At 41.6% G+C, this 19,331-nt stretch overlaps 1 protein-coding gene across 1 annotated transcript; it reads right to left on the bottom strand.

Moving 5' to 3' along the window:
* Window positions 1–998: 998 nt before the first annotated feature.
* LOC138956397 (uncharacterized) lies at window positions 999–15,818 on the bottom strand. Its single transcript, XM_070327762.1, has 5 exons — window positions 15,563–15,818; window positions 11,595–11,677; window positions 10,526–10,618; window positions 6,033–6,147; window positions 999–1,124 (listed from the first exon to the last, which is right to left on the bottom strand). Exons 1-5 carry the CDS (start codon window positions 15,766–15,768, stop codon window positions 1,112–1,114), a joined length of 510 nt encoding a protein of 169 aa, XP_070183863.1. The 5' UTR covers window positions 15,769–15,818; the 3' UTR covers window positions 999–1,111.
* Between the last annotated feature and the right edge of the window lie 3,513 nt (window positions 15,819–19,331).

Raw genomic sequence — 19,331 nt, 5'->3', positions numbered from 1 at the left:
AAGAGGCGCATAGAGGACTGCCTGGGAGAAGCGGACCACCACGACAAAGAATGAAATCGATTGAATATGCTGTGCTGTTGCCCTGCAAAGCTGCGTGCATTTTTAGTTTCTCCGCAACATAATATGCATGTTTTTGTTATGAAATAAAATTGTTGATCGTATCTTGAGTTTATGGTGTTACATGTAATAGTCCTTATGATCTGTGACTGAGTGTGAAAGTTGGTGTGTGTGCGTGTATACATTTACCAAAACCTACATTCACTCTCAACGTTGCATTCACGTCGAAATCAAACCAAACGACAACCACAACCAAAAATTCACGTTGTGTCGACGTTTAATTCACGTCAAATTTATCAGGAAAAATGCACCAAAACATAACTTTTACGTTGTGTCAACGTAGAATTCACGTAATTTTTGATCTAAATGTTGACCTAAAATGTACGTTCCATTCACGTGGACATTACGTAAAAATGCAACGCAATTTCAACCAAACCACAACCACAACCAAAAATTCACGTTGTGACAACGTAAAATTCACGTAATGTTTTTACGAACAATCCACCTCCACCAATAATTCACGTTGCATTCACGTTGGTGTCACGTAAAATGCAACGTTGTTTTCCAACGTTATTCCCACGTGATTTCGTCCATACAAATCTACGTTAAAAAAACGTTGAAACGCAACGTAAACCCAACGTAACCCAACGTGAATATAACGTGAATACATCGTAAAATTGTTTGCTGGGAACTCTGTACCAGCCTGCAGATCCAGAAATGGATACGCGAACAAGTTAGATCTAATTTTGGAAAGGTTAAACAGGAAAAGCGGTCAACTTTCACGGCTGTTCATATAATTATATATATATATATATACACACACACACACACACACACACACACACACACACCCACGCGCGCACACACATACACACACACACACACACAAACACACACACACACACACACACACACACACACAAGACACATGGTGCCCACGGTTTCACTTTTAAAAAAACTTTATTTGCGGTCCGTTTAAGATGTGCTTGAGTGCTCATTCAGTGTCGCACAAACCGGTTCATGGACTCGTTCCTGCCGTCTGAAGTCAGGCTTCTTACCACGTCTCCCTGAAATGAAAGCAGTCTGTGTTACGTGCCGCCTCCCTCCCGAATTTGCGATTCCTAAACGCCCCACTGAACGACTGACGTCACATGTCGCTTCGGTCTTTTCCGGAGGAACACCGCGTGTACATAATACACACTTCGATCGCGTAGCACTGCCATTGTACATTTTCGCAACGAAAACCGCGCCACTGTTTCATTCATCTTGGTGTGTTAAATCTGAAAGCAATATAAGTGAACGAACAATTGAAAACATATCACGTTACTAAACTGTAGCTCAGTGTTTCAGTGTGACGTGGAAGTGTTCAAATATCTCCTGTATCAGGCAAGCCGATTTGGTTTCACCTGAACGACTGCGAGAGGCGAGCGCAAACCGTTGTGTTGTTCAGAAATGGTGTTCCCTTTGATATTTTAGTGGACATTTAACTTCAAATGCAACCTTTCTCTGCCTCCTCTACAGGGAGATCGTTGACATCAGCGACCACATCGCCCTCCAGGAAGACCTGAAGAGCCTTGAATCCTGGGCAGAGAGATGGGGCATGCGCTTCAACGCTACAAAATGCTACGTCATGACCCTAGCACGGAAAACCCCTTCCTCCTACCTCTACTCCCTAGACAGCACCATCCTCAAGAGTGTACCCACGAACCCCTACCTTGGCATTCAGTTCTCTAACGACCTGAAATACGAATACGAATACGAATACGAATACTTTATTATCTCATACAGAGAAATTTCAGTGTGGTGCACATTAAAAGACAAAACAAATAATAAGACAACAGATAAAAATACCATACGAAGCATACTACACTCGCGCACGCATATGTACACTAACAGGAATAGTAACATGATTCCAAATAGGTAAATTGCCGTCAGCTTTAGCTAAAAGTTTACCGCTAAAAACTATCATTATCACAGGACTAGATATGTCATTGAACAATATTTATCACAGGACTAGTCATTCGAGGGTTATCACACTCAGCATAAGGGTGCACATCAAAGAATATAAAAAATATTCATCACAGAAATCAGTGCATATGTTCACCGGCACACATACTAGTTTTAATTAACTTAGGTATTTAAAAAGCCAATTGGTCCACCCACATCAACTGCATCTCTAAGAAAGCAAACAGCACCCTCGGATTCCTCCGCCGCATTCTGCGCCACTGCCCATCAAACTGCAGGCACAACGCCTACCTTGCCCTCATCCGCCCTCTTCTTGAGTACGGTGCCACCATCTGGGACCCATACCTTAAGCAGGACGTCGAGAGATTGGAGCGCATACAGCGGAACGCATCCCGCTTCATCTCTGGTGACTACAGAACCACGACTCCTGGTTTCGTCACTGGGCTCCTACACAAGCTTCAACTACCAACCCTCCAGGAACGTCGCGAACACCTGCGTCTAACCTCCCTCTACAAAGTGGTTGAGGGGCTGGTGCCGGCAATCCCGCCTGACAAGTTCCTGATCCCTCAAAAACCAGGACGCCTCATTCGTCCACGTCAATCTTCCAGAGACTATAGCACCTCGAACCCAGTAGACAACTACATCAGGAACAATAGCAGATGCTTCACCGTGCCACGCTGTAACACTGAGCAATACAGACATTCGTTTTTTCCAAAGACTGTAGTGGCCTGGAACCAATTAGATGAAGTAATTGTAACCTCGGCATCGACCGAGAGCTTCAAGTCGGCGCTGGCAGTAGCCAGACCACGATAAAGAATCAGCTGCGCACCCCCCACTCCGCTGCATCTTCTTCTTCTTCTTCTTCTACGTTCCCGGTATGGCCATGTTGGGTTTGATGCGTGCATGCCTGGTTTTCTCCTGTAGATGGGTGTCGGCACAGAAGGTCTGCCCGCTGTCCTCAGCCAACATGCTCCGTCTTCATGGCAGCTCAAATTTTTTATCGAGGTTCTCTCCTCTAGATCCGCCGTGTTTCGCCTAGGGGCTTGCGCTGCCTAGTTGATAGGGTCACCTCGTAGAGGATGTGGTCATAGACCACGCACGGTCGGTCTTGGGATAGGGAAACGTTATGCTAGTCCGGAGGGATTACGCCACAATGGCCACCTCGCGAAGACCCAGGGTCCTAGACTAGGGAGGTCCAAGGGGGAGCACCGGGAGGGCTACCCCTCTACCCGCACCTCCAACACAATCCCTTCCCCTGGTAGCTTCATCCCCAAGGAGGAAACAGAGCTACCTGCAACACCCCAATCAATGCCAGACATCTGGATGACTTGTCCCACAAGTGCAGCGTAACTTACAGATACAGATAGAGTTGGTAACAGAACCTTCATGCGCGAGAAACGCCACATACGACGGAGTAACCCTGAAATGCCTTCACTTTTGTAGCCCTGTCTGTCAGTTGCTGTCATAGCCTAGTGGTTTGTGCTCCAGCTTGAAGGTCAGCTGACTCGGGTTCGACTCCCTTCCTGGTTACAGTTTTTTTTCTTGTTTGCTTTATTTTTGTCATCTATTGTGTGTCCTTAACTCCACCCTTCAATCTTTTCAACCCTGATGCATTCCGTTTATTTTTTAAATATTTGTTTTACATTTATTTGAACCATTTCCCCCAAAGCGGTTTAGCACGGTGGTATGTTATGATGAAAACGCGATTACACAAAGCTCACATGTGCACGGTCTGCAAACTAAACGGCGTGGGCTCACCGTATTAGCCAATAACAAGCACACATATTAAACCGCAGCGCAAAGCGTAAACATTAGTACAACTTGAAGAAATCAATATAGTTGTTACCAGAAACAAAACCGTTCTTCGCACCGAACAGTTCGACAGCGACTGACCTACTGACCGAACCGCACCTCTCGCTTGTGACAGTCGCTCATGATACAACCATTCTTTTGACTCTTTTCAGACTTTTGCCGAGTCTGAAATTGATCTTCATAAAACTATGTGTAAGTGTAACAAAAGAAAAAAACTAATTTCTTTCATATTGCTTGAATAATAACTTTATTAACTGATAATCACGGTGGCATCGCCGAATGACTGCAAGTGCAACGCGATCGAAGTGGCACGCGGTGTTCCTCCGGAAAAGGCCGAAGCGGCTGTGACGTCAGTCGTTCAGTGGGGCGTTCAGGAATCGCAAATTCCCCGGTGTGGTACACATCCGTACATGTGTGTGTGTGTGTGTGTGTGTGTGTGTGTGTATGTGCATGTATGTCGGTTGGTGTGTGTGTGTGTGTGTGTGTGTGTGTGTGTGTCCCACTAGTGACTGCTTGGGAATTGTGGACACTTTTAGTGCAATTCTAATTTCGTAGTAAACGTGATATAAACTTCGCCAAAAGATTAATGCAACTATTTTCGCATCCAAACAAAAGCAATAATTTTTATGTCATTTCAATCACACTTTTTTGCCAGTTCACTGGACTATCTGGATCACCTTTCGATTTTAAGATTTGTTTGATTTTTTGGTTGCTCTCATAGAACTCGTGTTCTTTGCACCAGTGTGCTCTCACACAGCCCCGTCTCTGCATTCACTGCCCTATCCACATCTGAATTTCGTTCCGCTTCCAGACTTACCGATTTCACAGACGTTCCAGGAAGGGATGTCGGGTCTCTGAGGTGGGCTACCCTCTGAAGATGACACTGCACTGCTGCCGAGTCACTTCGACGGTGTTTTGTAGTGGGTCTGTCCCGATCCAACGGACGCAGCCCACTACCTACTATGCCCCCTACTAACGACATTGACTATTGAGTCGCGGAGCCAAACTGAGTGAGCGTCCCCTCCAGAGAGTAGACCGCCACCACTTACCTCTGTCGACCCCCCCCCCTCCCACCCCCACCCGAGAACGTCACTCGTGAGCCAAATCAATTATCTACCCCGAACAGATTGTTTTATCTCACTATGGCTTGTGCATATCGTGTGCTATGCTATTTCTACCAAGACTGATCGCATGAGCGGTAAAAAAACCGGGAGTTTATTCGTCAGGGGTATCACGACAAAAATGCTGCATTTCAGCAATGACTTGGTGGATTGCTTTGAAACTTTCAGATTATATTACTAACATACCACACTTATTGCTGGATCGGTACACGTATTTGTTCAGATGATAATTGGTTTGACTTTCTTTTCGCATGTAAATGATGCAAAGTTTTGTGTGTGTTTTTAAATAGGGCATTTCCGTTTTTGTTAAGGCGATTTGAGGCTACCTTATTTGTTTGAGCGGCGGTCTCGTAAAATACATCTGTAATGCTTGTATTTGGGTGCGAAATTTGTTGCAATATGTTTTGGGCGAACGTTTTTTTATACCATTTTCATGCTTAGTAAATGTAATGCTAACTGTTCCTGAAAGAGTTCCTTCCCTTTGGGTTTAAAGCAGCCAATAAGTAAAAATATGGCTGGACGAATAAGCAGTTGCAGACCAACTTGCGGTGATCCCACCAGGAGAGGGGCGGGGCAACAGGTGGCTCTGTTTTCCTCCATGAAATACCCTATGTATCTTCTGACTGGTTCATCACGCGGGCAAGAGGCATGGCAAAACCTCTAGCTATGGGGTGGGATCCTCGGAGAAACACCCCCCCCCCCCCTGTGCCCGCAGGGTAGGACATAATGGGCCAGGGGCTAAGGGTGGGGCAACCCTTACAGAAAACCTAGAGGGCTGATGTCGGAGGTATGGAGCCTGCATGGCGCTTCTCGAACAAATGACTGTATCACGCACTATATGCCATCATGACACTTGAATACAGATCAAATGTTTTTGTGTTTGTATTGATATCCTTATTTGACATAAAACAAAAACTACAACACCTGCTTTGTAAGTATTTGGATTCCTTATTTGAATTTTTAGCTGCTTTTTTTTCAAATGTTACTGGGAACGTACGTATGTGTAAAATATATTTATGGCGGATTTTTGTGTCTGAAATGAGATGTCACAGACACCTATGGGCCAACAAGCCTCACCATTCATCAACGCGTTCCAGGTAAATTACATTTTCTTCTTTTGTCTCTTCCCACGCTGTCGGCCAAATAATTTCTCTCTTCGTCATCTTGCGCCGCGTGTCTTTTGATCGCAGGTCTGCGGACATACAATACGTCACATTGTAAGATTGAATACGTCACATTTCATAATTGAATACTTCACATTGCACTATTGAATACGTCACATTGCACCATTGAATACGTCACATTGCACCATTGAATACGTTACATTGTACCATTGAATACGTCACATTGTACCATTGAATACGTCACATTGCACCATTGAATACTTTACATTGTACCATTGAATACTTCACATTGCACCATTGAATACGTCACATTGCACCATTGAATACGTCACATTACACAATAAAAAACGCTCGCGCTGGACCCGAGTACTCTTCAGACATTCACAAACACACACACACACACACACAAACTCTCTCTCCCTCACTCCTTCTCTCTCTCCCTCTCTCTCTCTCTCTCTCATACACACACACACACACACACACACACACACACACACACACACACACACACACACACACACACACACACACACACACACACACACACTACCACATCTCCATTCTAAAACACGTCACGTTCCAAATCAAAAGACGACATTCTATTTTCTTACGTCACTATTCTTGGTTTACGGTACCATTCGGCGGCTTTGCTACGAGTATGGCATAGTCTTGGTTTGCCGAGACCTTGCACCGTTCTATCAGACTGCCTGGATGGCTGTTGCACCGCGAATTCTTCCCACCGCCAAGTCGTTTTTTGTGGTTTATTTCGCATTTAGGTCCCAGGTAACATTATGAAGTTTTAATACGATCAATCGGACCTATTATCAAGTTAGTGTATCAACTTTTGAACGAACTGCGCCCAGTAGTTTCCCAGCAATAAATGTTAAGTCGAGACACACAGACAGACAGACACACAATTAAAGTCTGCTGGACCCTTTTACTAGCGTACTCGGGGATAAAATACGTTACATTGTACCATGACTATTTTTTTTACGACCAGCCCTCACCCAAAACAAAAGTATGTCAAATGAGTTTGACACGTGGCGGGTTTGTGTGCGTCCTAGAGAACGAACAAATCAAGTCAAACAATTAAACTCAAGCAGTAACATGTCAACAGAAAAAAACCACTTCAGAGTAAAAGCAATCAGCGTTGCAAACACATGCTTAAACACAACAATATAAAACAACGTAATCATGAGTTTAACCTCAAAAGGGATTGTATCTAACAAGAAAACTGTCTCAAATCGCTCCAAGAGCTATATGTACAGTTAAGGTTGGGTGTTGTAATTATGTCGCCATGAACACCTTGAAATAAATGTTTGAGCGCTGAGTTACTCAAATTGGAAATGGCTGTGTAATAAGTAGGAATCCCAGAGTGTAATGCTCATTGTGACTCCTTCTGGCACCGGCACGGTTGGCCTAGTGGTAAGGCGTCCGCCCCGTGATCGGGAGGTCGTGGGTTCGAACCCCGGCCGGGTCATACCTAAGACTTTAAAATTGGCAATCTAGTGGCTGCTCCGCCTGGCGTCTGGCATTATGGGGTTAGTGCTAGGACTGGTTGGTCCGGTGTCAGAATAATGTGACTGGGTGAGACATGAAGCCTGTGCTGCGACTTCTGTCTTGTGTGTGGCGCACGTTAAATGTAAAAGCAGCACCGCCCTGATATGACCCTTCGTGGTCGGCTGGGCGTTAAACAAACAAACAAACCAAACCAAACTCCTTCTGGCGCCAGTCTTACTTCTTGTCCCACCGTTCGACCCTGAGTATTTCTTAGAGATACAGATTTGAAATTGAGCCGAGAGCTACTGAGATCGTTTTGGGAGCTGAAACGATGACAGCACACAAGAGGAAGGAGCTATAATGAATGTTTGAGCATTCTCTTTTTCAAATCTGAATGCTGTGTCTGGTAGTCATTGCAGATCGTGATATTCTCCAACTGACATTCACGGTGTTTCTGTTATGCGAAGCGTTTTAACGCAGGGTGGCCTGTGTCAGCAAGACTAGGTTTGAGTTCCTGCTTTGAAGAATGGGTATATGAACACCTTTTTTTTATTTTATTTTTTTATTGCGATGAAATTTTTTTTTTTTTTTTTTTTTTTTAGAACACGTTATACATTACATCACAGTTCACATCGCCACTTACATACATCCAACATGCATAAAAAAAGAATGATCTAGAAAAGAGAGAGAAGTAAAGAGAGAGAGGGGGAAAGTTAAAAAGGCACTGTTTAGGACTGTTTGACTACAACAACTACTAGACCCTTAAATAATATTGATTACTGCAAGATTCAAGTTTACAACAGAATATTTATCAAGATACTGTTAACGAAATAGGGGGGAGGAGTAGAGCCTAGTACTGGACAATTTTCATGAAACCAGGTTAGAATATGGTTGCCAGAGGCGGTCAAACTTATCTTCTGGTATATGAAAACTAAATAAATGATGATGGCGACCGGAAGTCCTGACTCCTGACATGCAGGGGAGCTGGTAAAGCAAACCGCTCACTGATTAAAATTCATTTTAAAATTCATGTAATCATTTCGCATAGTTGCGGAGCACATAATGTTAAGCAAATCAGTGCAGGCGTTTTTTAATTACATTGCAGCGAATGTCCGTTGAACTTGTTAAGGTTCAAATCGTCAGAATACTTTCCAAAATGGCGCCTTCGGTATACTGTCTTCAATTTTCAACAAGTAAAGACTTCTGTAGAAACAAAATGTATGATGCATTTAAGAGTACAGAAAAATATATGTGTCTAACTAAAACCAAACCGGCACGGTTGGCCTAGTGGTAAGGCGTCCGCCCCGTGATCGGGAGGTCGTGGGTTCGAACCCCGGCCGGGTCATACCTAAGACTTTAAAATTGGCAATCTAGTGGCTGCTCCGCCTGGCGTCTGGCATTATGGGGTTAGTGCTAGGACTGGTTGGTCCGGTGTCAGAATAATGTGACTGGGTGAGACATGAAGCCTGTGCTGCGACTTCTGTCTTGTGTGTGGCGCACGTTAAAATGTCAAAGCAGCACCGCCCTGATATGACCCTTCGTGGTCGGCTGGGCGTTAAGCAAACAAACAAACAAACAAACAAACTAAAACCAATGACAGAATGTATTTGCCGGAAAGTATCGGGTAATGAATTCCATAGCATGCTTGCAGAAAAAGCTGAACTAAACTAATGTGATTATTTATGTATGTGTGCGTACATGCATGCATGCGTGTGTGTGTGTGTATGTGTGTGTGTGTGTGTGTGTGCATATATGTGTGTGTGTGTGTGTGTGTGTGTCTGTGTGTGTGTCTGTGTGTGTGTGTCTGTGTGTGTTTCTGTGTCTGTAAGAGAGAGAGAGAGAGAGAGCGCGAGAGAGAGAGAGAGGGAGAGAGAGAGATAGAAAGACAGACAGACAGACAAAGGGAGAGAGAGACTGAGAGAAAGAGAGAGAGAGATAGAGAGATAGAGAGAGAGAGAGAGAGAGAGAGAGAGAAAGAGAGACCGTGGTTATTTATGTGTATGTGTGCGTACTTGCATGCGTGCGTGCCTGTGTGTGGGGGTGTCTGTGTGTTTCTGTGTCGGTGTAAGAGAGAGAGAGAGAGAGAGAGAGAGAGAGAGAGAGAGAGAGAGAGAGAGAGAGAGAGAGAGAGAGAGAGAGAGAGAGAGAGAGAACTTGAACTCGAACTCGAAAATTGTATTACCGAGGGATGATAGCGCGCATTAGGTCCATATGGTCCTTTCTTACAGCTAGTCCCTACTATAATACACACATGAAACGAAGAATAAGTATGAAGAGTTAAAAAAACAGAAATCAAATAAAACACAGAGAGAGAGAGAGAGAGAGAGAGAAAATGTGTGTGTGCGTGTGCGTGAGTTTGTGTGTATGTTTGTGTGTGAATGAGCGTGTGTGCGGGTGTGTGTATGTGTGTGTGTGTGAGAGAGAGAGAGAGAGAGAGAGAGAGAGAGAGAGAGAGAGAGAGAGAGAGAGAGAGAGAGAGAGAGAGAGTGAGAGAGAGCGAATTTGTCCTTCGCTGAGGGTATGCAGTGCCTAGGCATTGCACTTCTACTTAATTTTACATTGGTCACGTGACCGCCGCCAAAAATAAGGGTACCCCCAGAATCGACCCGACTAAAACGTAAGATGCAAATTAAATATCGAGGAAAAATCAGAATGAGCATAACTTGGCAACCTTTACACACGAGGAGAAAGCCAAATCAGTTATCTTTGCAGGCAGGTCGTTCTGTTTTGTTATCTTGCGTATTTCGTGCGTTCTGTCAATTCTACGGCTGCACGTGTCGATCGCACGAGAGTTCAAAGGGGAAAGGGGAAGTTTATACAGTAGTGGCAGGCTGGGAACTTTCTGTTTCTCCTTAACTACACACTAGTATATTCGGGGGTGTATAGTTTTCACTTTGTCTGTTTTGTGTGCATGTTTGTCTGTCTGTTTTTTGCACTTATACTCACGTATATATCTAGTGCGTCGATTCAGCTGTTCAAACTTGGTGAGTCGCGTGGAGGTAGGGTACACGCGGTCATCGGACAAAATCAGGTTCCTCCCTGGAACCAGAGAGGAGATAAAGCCTTTCAGCTGTTTTCAAGACATTTTAATGGAGTTTTAGACATGATACGTCTTGGCTTCACAGTCTTACGTCACAATTTGCGCGAGGTCAATGGGTCATCTTTCTCACTCGCGCATGGCGGTAGCTTTATTAAAGACGGCCTTTCCTATCGGGATTAATTATGATCTTTGACGCGATGCCGCGGCAGTAGGGAGATTAAAACATCATACAGCGATTGATCCCGAAAATCGATTTTGCCAATATTTTGCTCATATTTTGACTGATAATTTCAGATTGTGTTTAAACCGGTGTGAAAAACTGAGATAAATCAATCGTAAGAAATCAAGACGTTATGATGCAGAATATTGAATATGATGACATGCTAAGTTGTACATGTTTTTAACGAGGGTTAGATAATCGAATATGGTATCTGATCGGTCAATGACAATCACAGGACCTATTTTGGAAGTGGTATTAATCCCGGGTTTACGTTTGTTGTGAAGATGTGTCTCTATTTACATTATTGTTAGGTGTCTTTACGATGTGACTGAAATAAGCGTATTGAAATGAAGTTTTCGTAGGCTAAAATTAAATCATTTCCACCATTCGCACCAACAAGCGATTTTATCCAAAAATCAATTTGCATGAAGCAACATTTATACATTTAGTCAATCTTACAAACTCATAGGCAGACAAACTTCCTCTCCAGCCCTCGTTTACCCATTCAGTCGAGTATTCAATGGATGGAATAACTGGTATTCTGACAATAGATGACATAAGATAAGTCTATTTCATTGTCCATAATTATTAATTGTACACAAATAAGAAAATGTGTCTGTTGGCACCACATCGCATTACGCATAACACAAAGACAACAATCAAAAGCACAATCATACAATTACAAATGTCCCTGTTGCTATGGCAATGGAGAGACAGAAAAACAGAGCAAAGCAAGTCCAGTTGATTTTCCTTACCTGCGATCACAATCAGGAGAAGAAAGGGAAACAGACAGCGTGCATACATTATCACACTTGAACTTTTTGTCTCGGGTTCAAACCTGCAAAACAATTAAAAAAACAACTTACATCAATCTATGCCAAAACACTTAGTTCATGTGACAGTAACTATATCAACATTGTATGCTGTTTGTATGCATACATCATTCCATGGGGTGTTGCAGGTAGCTTTGTTTCCTCCTTGGGGATGAAGCTACCAGGGGAAGGGATTGTGTTGGAGGTGCGGGTAGAGGGGTAGCCCTCCCGGTGCTCCCCCTTGGACCTCCCTAGTCTAGGACCCTGGGTCTTCGCGAGGTGGCCATTGTGGCGTAATCCCTCCGGACTAGCATAACGTTTCCCTATCCCAAGACCGACCGTGCGTGGTCTATGACCACATCCTCTACGAGGTGACCCTATCAACTAGCTAGCGCAAGCCCCTAGGCGAAACACGGCGGATCTAGAGGAGAGAACCTCGATAAAAAATTTGAGCTGCCATGAAGACGGAGCATGTTGGCTGAGGACAGCGGGCAGACCTTCTGTGCCGACACCCATCTACAGGAGAAAACCAGGCATGCACGCATCAAACCCAACATGGCCTGGCCATACATCATTCCGATTCAACTTAAAAAAGCTGGAAAACAATCAAGCCAGGCAAAGCAATGTTCACTTCAAAGAACCCCTTGGGTTACATGAATTTGAGAACAAAAAAAGTTTTAAAAAATCAACGAAAGAGAAATGTAATTATGAGACACAACACTTCGTAAAAATATAACCAGAAATATGACAGTCAAACTGAATTAATAACTAATTAATCATAATCACAAATGTATTAACAGGACTCGTTTTGTTGTGCTTTTTACATTTAGTCAAGTTTTGACTAACTGTTTGATCATAGAGGGGGAATCGAGACGAGGGTCGTTGTGTGTGTGTGTGTGTGCCACGGCCGTGTGTGTGTGTGTGTGTGTGTGTGCACGGACGGTGTGTGTGTCAGTGTGTGTGTGGTGTGCGTGTGTGTGCGTGTGTGTATGTGTGTGTGTGTGTGTGTGTGTGTAGAGCAATTCTGAGTAAACTACTTGACCGATCTTTATGAAATTTTACATGAGAGTTCCTGGGTATGATATCCCCAGACATATTTTTCATTTTTTCAATGATAAACTTTTACAAAAGCCCGATATGACGTCATCAAAGACATTTATCAAAAAAATGAAAAAAAATGTCTGGGGATATCATACCAGGAACTCTCATGTAAAATTTCATAAAGATCGGTCCAGTAGTTTACTCTGAATCGCTCTACACAGACACACACACACACACACACACACACACACACACACACACACACACACACACACACACACACACACACACATACATACACACATACACCACGACCCTCGTCTCGATTCCCCCTCCTTGTTTTTACATTCAGTCAAGTTTTAACTAAATGTCTTAACATGGAGGGGGAATCGAGACGAGGGTTGTGGTGTGTGTGTGTGTGTGTGTGTGTGTGTGCGTGCGTGTGTGTGTGTGTGTGTGTGTGTGTGTGCGTGTGTGTGAGAGTGTGTGTGTGTGTGGGTGTGTGGGTGTGTGTGTGTGTGTGTGTGTGGGTGTGTGTGTGTGTGTGTGTGTGTGTGTGTGCGTGCGTGTGTGCGTGTGTGTACAGCGATTCAGAGAAAACTACTGGATCGATCTCCATGATATTTTACATGATAGTTCCTGGGTATGATATCCTCAGAATTTTTTTCTTCATTTTTTCGATAAATGTCTTAGATGACGTCATATCCGGCTTTTTGTTAAAGTTGAGGCGGCACTGTCACACCCTCATTTTCAAATAAATTGATTGAAATTTTGGCCAAGCAATCTTCGACAAAGGCCGGACATCGGTATTGCATTTCAGCTTGGAGGCTTAAAAATTAATTGATGACTTTGGTCATTAAAAATCTGAAAATTTTAATTAAAATAAAAATGTTTTTAAATGATTCAAAATTACGTTCATCTTATTCTTCATCATTTTGTTATTCCAAAAACATATAAATATGTTATATTTGGATTAAAAACAAGCTCTGAAAATTAAAAATATAACAATTATGATTAAAATAAAATTTCCGAAATCGATTTAAAAACAATGTCATCTGGTTTTTTTGTCGGTTCATGATTCCAAAAACATATAGATATGATATGTTTGGATTAAAAACACGCTCAGAAAGTTAAAACGAAGAGAGGCACAGAAAAGCATGCTATGCAGCACAGCGAAACCACTACCGCGCTAAACAGGCTCGTTAATTTCACTGCCTTTTGCACGAGCGGCGGACTACGGTCACTGTGAAAAAATGCAGTGCGTTCAGTTTCATTCTATGAGTTCCACAGCTTGACTAAATGTAGTAATTTCGCCTTACGTGACTTTTTTTTTTATTTTAATAAAAGACCTTACAAATAATCATATTTATTTCAATTCCAATACATCAAGTTTAACAACTTTTGCTTTTTTGTTAATTCAAACAAAAATTGAATGTCCCTGCGTTTGAATTTCTCCAAAAAATGACTGGTATCACCGTTTTCCTCAAATTGTCAAATATATCACAATAAAAGTTATAATGAAATTCATCCGCGTGTTCTCCAGACTGGCATTTAACACTATATTTTTAGGTTATGTGATATATTTAATATTCTGCCTATCTGAAATGGCAATTTATAATTTGATGTTCTCAAGCGAAACAAAGAAAGTGTTATATAGGTTATGGGGAAAAATGTTCAATTATGTTCAAATGTAAATATATATTTGAACAATTTAAATAATTCAAAAGGTTTCGTTTTACCTTTATTCCAATATACACGACTATATATATCAAATCTGTTAGGAATTTTAACTTTTTCAATTTAAACTATTTTAGATTAAAATGGTCATATAAAAAAACAACTAAGACCAAGAGCATTAAAGTTATTAAACCTGTTTTAAATAGGATCCTTTCTATATGTTATTTGCATAAAGGCAATAACAAAATACCGTTAAAAAAATTCATTTGCAAACATATACTAGTTTAACAATCCACCAACTTGAATCAAAAACTTAATATTCTATCTTTAACTTGGATAATTAATAGAAATGTGCCTAATTCGCCCAAAACCATACACGTGGGGTTGATTTTCTCAATTTAAAAATAATCTTATATAAACCAAGGTGCAGCTTTGCTGCTAAATTAACCAAATGTGGGCCTCTATATAATTCTCAACCATATAACACAATTGGTGCAACAATTCTATCAAACAATTCAACTTGAATATCTATGGACAGCGACAATTTTCTACAGACCTGTAACAGACTAAACATTGCTCCAGAGGTCGTATCGTATAACAACGTATGTGCGTGATTAAAATTACCATTAAAATTAAACAATAAACCTCAAAATTGAAAACCAAACACGACCCCAATATAGTTTAACCTTTGTATTTAAATAATGACAATTTTCGTATCTTACCTATTCAACAAACAACCTACTTGTTTGTTGTCCGGCGTTTACACTGATCACGATATTTGGACAACACATTAAGCGAGTGTTGTAGTGTTTTCCGGGATTTTGCTAAAATGTTTGTATCATCTGCATATAACAAAATAAACATGTTTTAAACATCAACTCTGTATCATATAGTTGTACATCCAACATAACAACTTCTTGCTAATTAGTAGTTAGGTGTTCAGCTTTATCCAACAACTAAAACAAAGAACTCGTGTACATCTATATAATAACACCAGTTAGTTAATGTGAGAGTAAATATATTGAAATTGTATTTTGTTTCAATGCATACATTATCCCACTTCAACTTTTTTGTCTCAAGTTAAAAAATGAAAACCAATAGAAAAAAGAACTCACGTAAATCTATGTCCAAACATTTAGTTTATGTGATTTAGATCACAAGAAAAAGACTAGTCTTACAATTGTAATACCTACCAAACAGTAAGAAAACCTTCTTTCGTGGGCTGCAGCGGTTGACTTCTGGTTGGCTGTTGTGGTTGACTTCTGGTTGGGTAAAGCGGTTGACTGCTCGTTGGTGGTAGCGGTTGACTTCTGGCTGGCTGTAGTGGTTGACTTCTCGTTGGCTGTAGCGGTTGATTTCTTTTCTGAAGACGTGACTGGGGGAGCTCTTTCTTATACATCTGCCACAAAGGCTCATGACTTCTGCCGTTATCCAAATGGGAGGATTTTCTTTTAATCCTGATGATAGGTGCATGTGTGGTTGTTAACATGAATCCAACAGGGAGGAGTTCATATTTAACAACAATTTTACTGAGGGGATGAACGCACCATCATATATAACATTATTGAATGGATTAACACGCTCTCATTAAAAAGTGTATGCCCTCCACCACCTGAGGTCGGCTTAGCATTGAGATCAGTAATTGCACGACGTAGATTAATGTGTGCTTTCTTTAATACTTTTGACTTAATGGCGAACCTGCCTGGATTAGACATGCGTGTTCATGAAAACATTTTATTCAGACAACAATTAAACTATGCTTATATTAAGTGCATGTGATTATGCATATGAGTTGTTCTTCAGTACTGGTGACAGAAAGGGGGGAAATCTCTAGTTTTGTTTTTGAAATATAGCTTTTCATAAAAGCAGAAATACTGTAGTATCTGTTGTACATAAGAAAAAATCACTGGTTCACATGGTTCTTACATCTAACTTTTAAAGCTGGTTCTTGTGTGTCTGTGTGTATGTTTGTATGATGACGATAGGACCCGAAACGGCTGCACGGACTGAGACAGGAATTGCAGAGAATGTTCTTTGCCACTCGAGTCGTGTCATAGGGTACTTTTGGAATAGTAAATTTGAAAGGATTCTTTAAAAAAACGGCGGAAAACATTATATACCCTGTGAGCTATCGAGGATCCTCCCCGTCTGGGCTGTCGAAACATGGTCTTGTTAAAAGACGTTTTCAAATGGTTAACGGGGAGATACACTCGAAGCACATGTAGCGAAGTTATGTTGCCAAATCATCAAAGATCAACATTTCACTACACGGATCGATGCACACAGTCGAAATAGATGTGACTTTCACACGACCGAAGACTACTTACTAGCAGACTAGCAGACGACAAGATCTAAATATTTAGATCAGTGAGAGCAATCCGTTGAAGAACAGTTACTCCGCTTATTCGTCTTCAGTTAAGCTTATTTCCCCTGCCATAAGTTTCCTTGCAGATCTGCAGTCGCGTAGTGAAATGAACTAGTGTCATCGGAAGATTCTTCTCAGTCAATGATCAAAGCACAGTAAGTTCTATGCTGACAAAAGTCACTTTAGCAAAACACGACCATTGACTTCATTTATGAGCCCAAAGGTAACAATATTGACAAGAATGTACGCATTTGACATTAAATGAAACATTCATAGACAGTTTCCAACTCACCAGATCTGCCAAAGAGCCTTCATTCGTGAAAAACAATGATTTTAATCCGACAGGTATCGGAAACAATATCTTGGTAACCTGCGTTTCTCCTTCCAAAGCGAAGTGACGGCGCCACATTTGTTTGTTTATGGCTGTTTATCGCGAAACAACACAGTTGAAATTTGTGTGTAAAATAGCATAAATGTGTGGCGTGTAAGCTCCGAATCAGTTCGTTATCTGCATTTCGATGGTAATTCAGTTAGCGTGGATTTACTTTGAATCGAAGGCGAAGGTAACCTGCGTTGCATGTGGGGCGGCGTGAGCAAATTTGATTGCAATATTTTATACAGGAAGTAAATTTAAATGATTCTGGCTCAGTTTTGTAGATCTGTTATGCAGTGTTTTGGTAGTGGGTCTGCTTTTCTACTATGAAGCTCATTTGGAGTGAAACGCTGATCGAAGTGGGGTACCCTAAGTGGGACATCAGCCGTATGCAGATTACGCCTCAGAACACTCTCGCATTTCACAAAGACAACAATAATTTGCAACATTTCAAGAACTGCATCAGTTTTATTAGATACTATTTCAACAAAAACAGCACAAACACGACTATTATCAACAACACAGAACGGAAGGTAAGTCTTCAAAGACGCACGAAGTGTGCGTTCCCGTTTTTGGACGCCATTTTTGCAAGCATTTTCACAGTAAATCATAATATTTCCATATCTGTTGAATGATTTTGGTATTTTCTTTGATTGTGCCGATTCTCCTATCTCTCTGGCATGTACAAATAAATCAAGTAACTAATAATCTAAAGCAAACACACACACACACACACACACACACACACACACACACACACACACACACACGCACACACACAAAGAATATACTGCAAAAGGTCTACAGCTTGTCTCATCTAGGTAAATGGAGTCAGATTTCAGCTTATGTTCCCAAAGAACATTCAAAAGAGATAGCTACCCGAATTTTGTCAACCGAATTACTTTATATTTGGTGAGCATTGACTTCAGTTGATGCGTGATTGTTCCACAAAGTACCACGTTTGCATGTCAAACGGTCTGATGGTTTTGCTCCTTCAAAACAAATCCAAATGTGGTGATTGCCCCAATAGCAGGATGTTTGAAATCACCCGATTTAAAGCATCTAGGCTTTCACCTCTTGAGCTCTTAAAGGACAAGAATACAAACACAATCTGTAGAACTCGGTGACTTGATTACAGGCAGGATTAGGGCAGTTCTTGTAGAGGAATGCGTTCATTTTGCACGCTATTTGTAAGTGTGACTTTTCAAGAGGGGAAGGGGGGGGGGTATTTGTCTTTTTGTCTTAATTGTGACCCTCCACCACGAAATGAGTCGCATGACATCTGATCTCGCGCGGTTCTGCGCTAGGCTTACATATAAGTCCGGGGAGTGTCTGGTAACAGTGTGAGGGTCACCTTAGTCACAGGCTTATAACTCAAAAAGTTGTCGCTCTTTCTAAAACGGTTTTCACCACTGGATAGAGCATAAAACACTCTTTAGGAAAATGTAAGCATATGAAAATCATGCAAAGGTGACATGCGACTCGTTCCGTGGTGAAGGGTCACAATTGTCAATTTTCTGTAATGCATTTCTTTATTGTTGATGTGCAACTAGCTATCTAACTAACTAGCTAACTAGCTATATAGCTAACCAACCAACCAACCATCCCGACTAACCAACCCACTAACTAACTAACCAACCATCTAGCTCACTAACTCACTAACTAACTAACGAACTAACTGACTAACTAACTAACTAACTAACTAACTAACTAACTAACTAACGAATTAACCGACAAACTAAACAACAACATTTCTGAACGACCCCCATGTCAACTAACGAACACATAACTGTCATCAGCATTTCTCATCTTGAGAAGGGTTAACTTCTGCTGTTATCCAAGTGGGAGGATTGTGTTTGAATCCCGATGACAGGTGCATGTGTGGTTGTTTACATGCTTCCAACAGGGAGGAGATCATGTGTAACGACAATTGTATTGAAGGAATTAAGGCACCGTCATCTATAAGTTTATGACAGGGATTAACGCATTGTCATCTATACGTTTATTGAAGGAATTAAGGCACCGTCATCTATAAGCTTATGGGAGGGATTAACGCATTGTCATCTATACCTGTAATGGCATAATTAAGGCACCGTCATATTAAAGATTATTGAAGGCTTTAAGGCACCGTCATATATCAGATTATTGAAGGGATTAGGACGACACGTTGATTTAAAGAATTAAGGCACTGTCATATATATATATAATTTTTGAAGGGATTAAG

This window comes from Littorina saxatilis, unplaced genomic scaffold, assembly GCF_037325665.1.
Source record: "Littorina saxatilis isolate snail1 unplaced genomic scaffold, US_GU_Lsax_2.0 scaffold_1064, whole genome shotgun sequence".
Classification (NCBI taxonomy): Eukaryota; Metazoa; Mollusca; class Gastropoda; order Littorinimorpha; family Littorinidae; genus Littorina; species Littorina saxatilis.
Note: the sequence above shows the minus strand (reverse complement) of the source record. Positions and strands in the feature narration are given on the sequence as shown.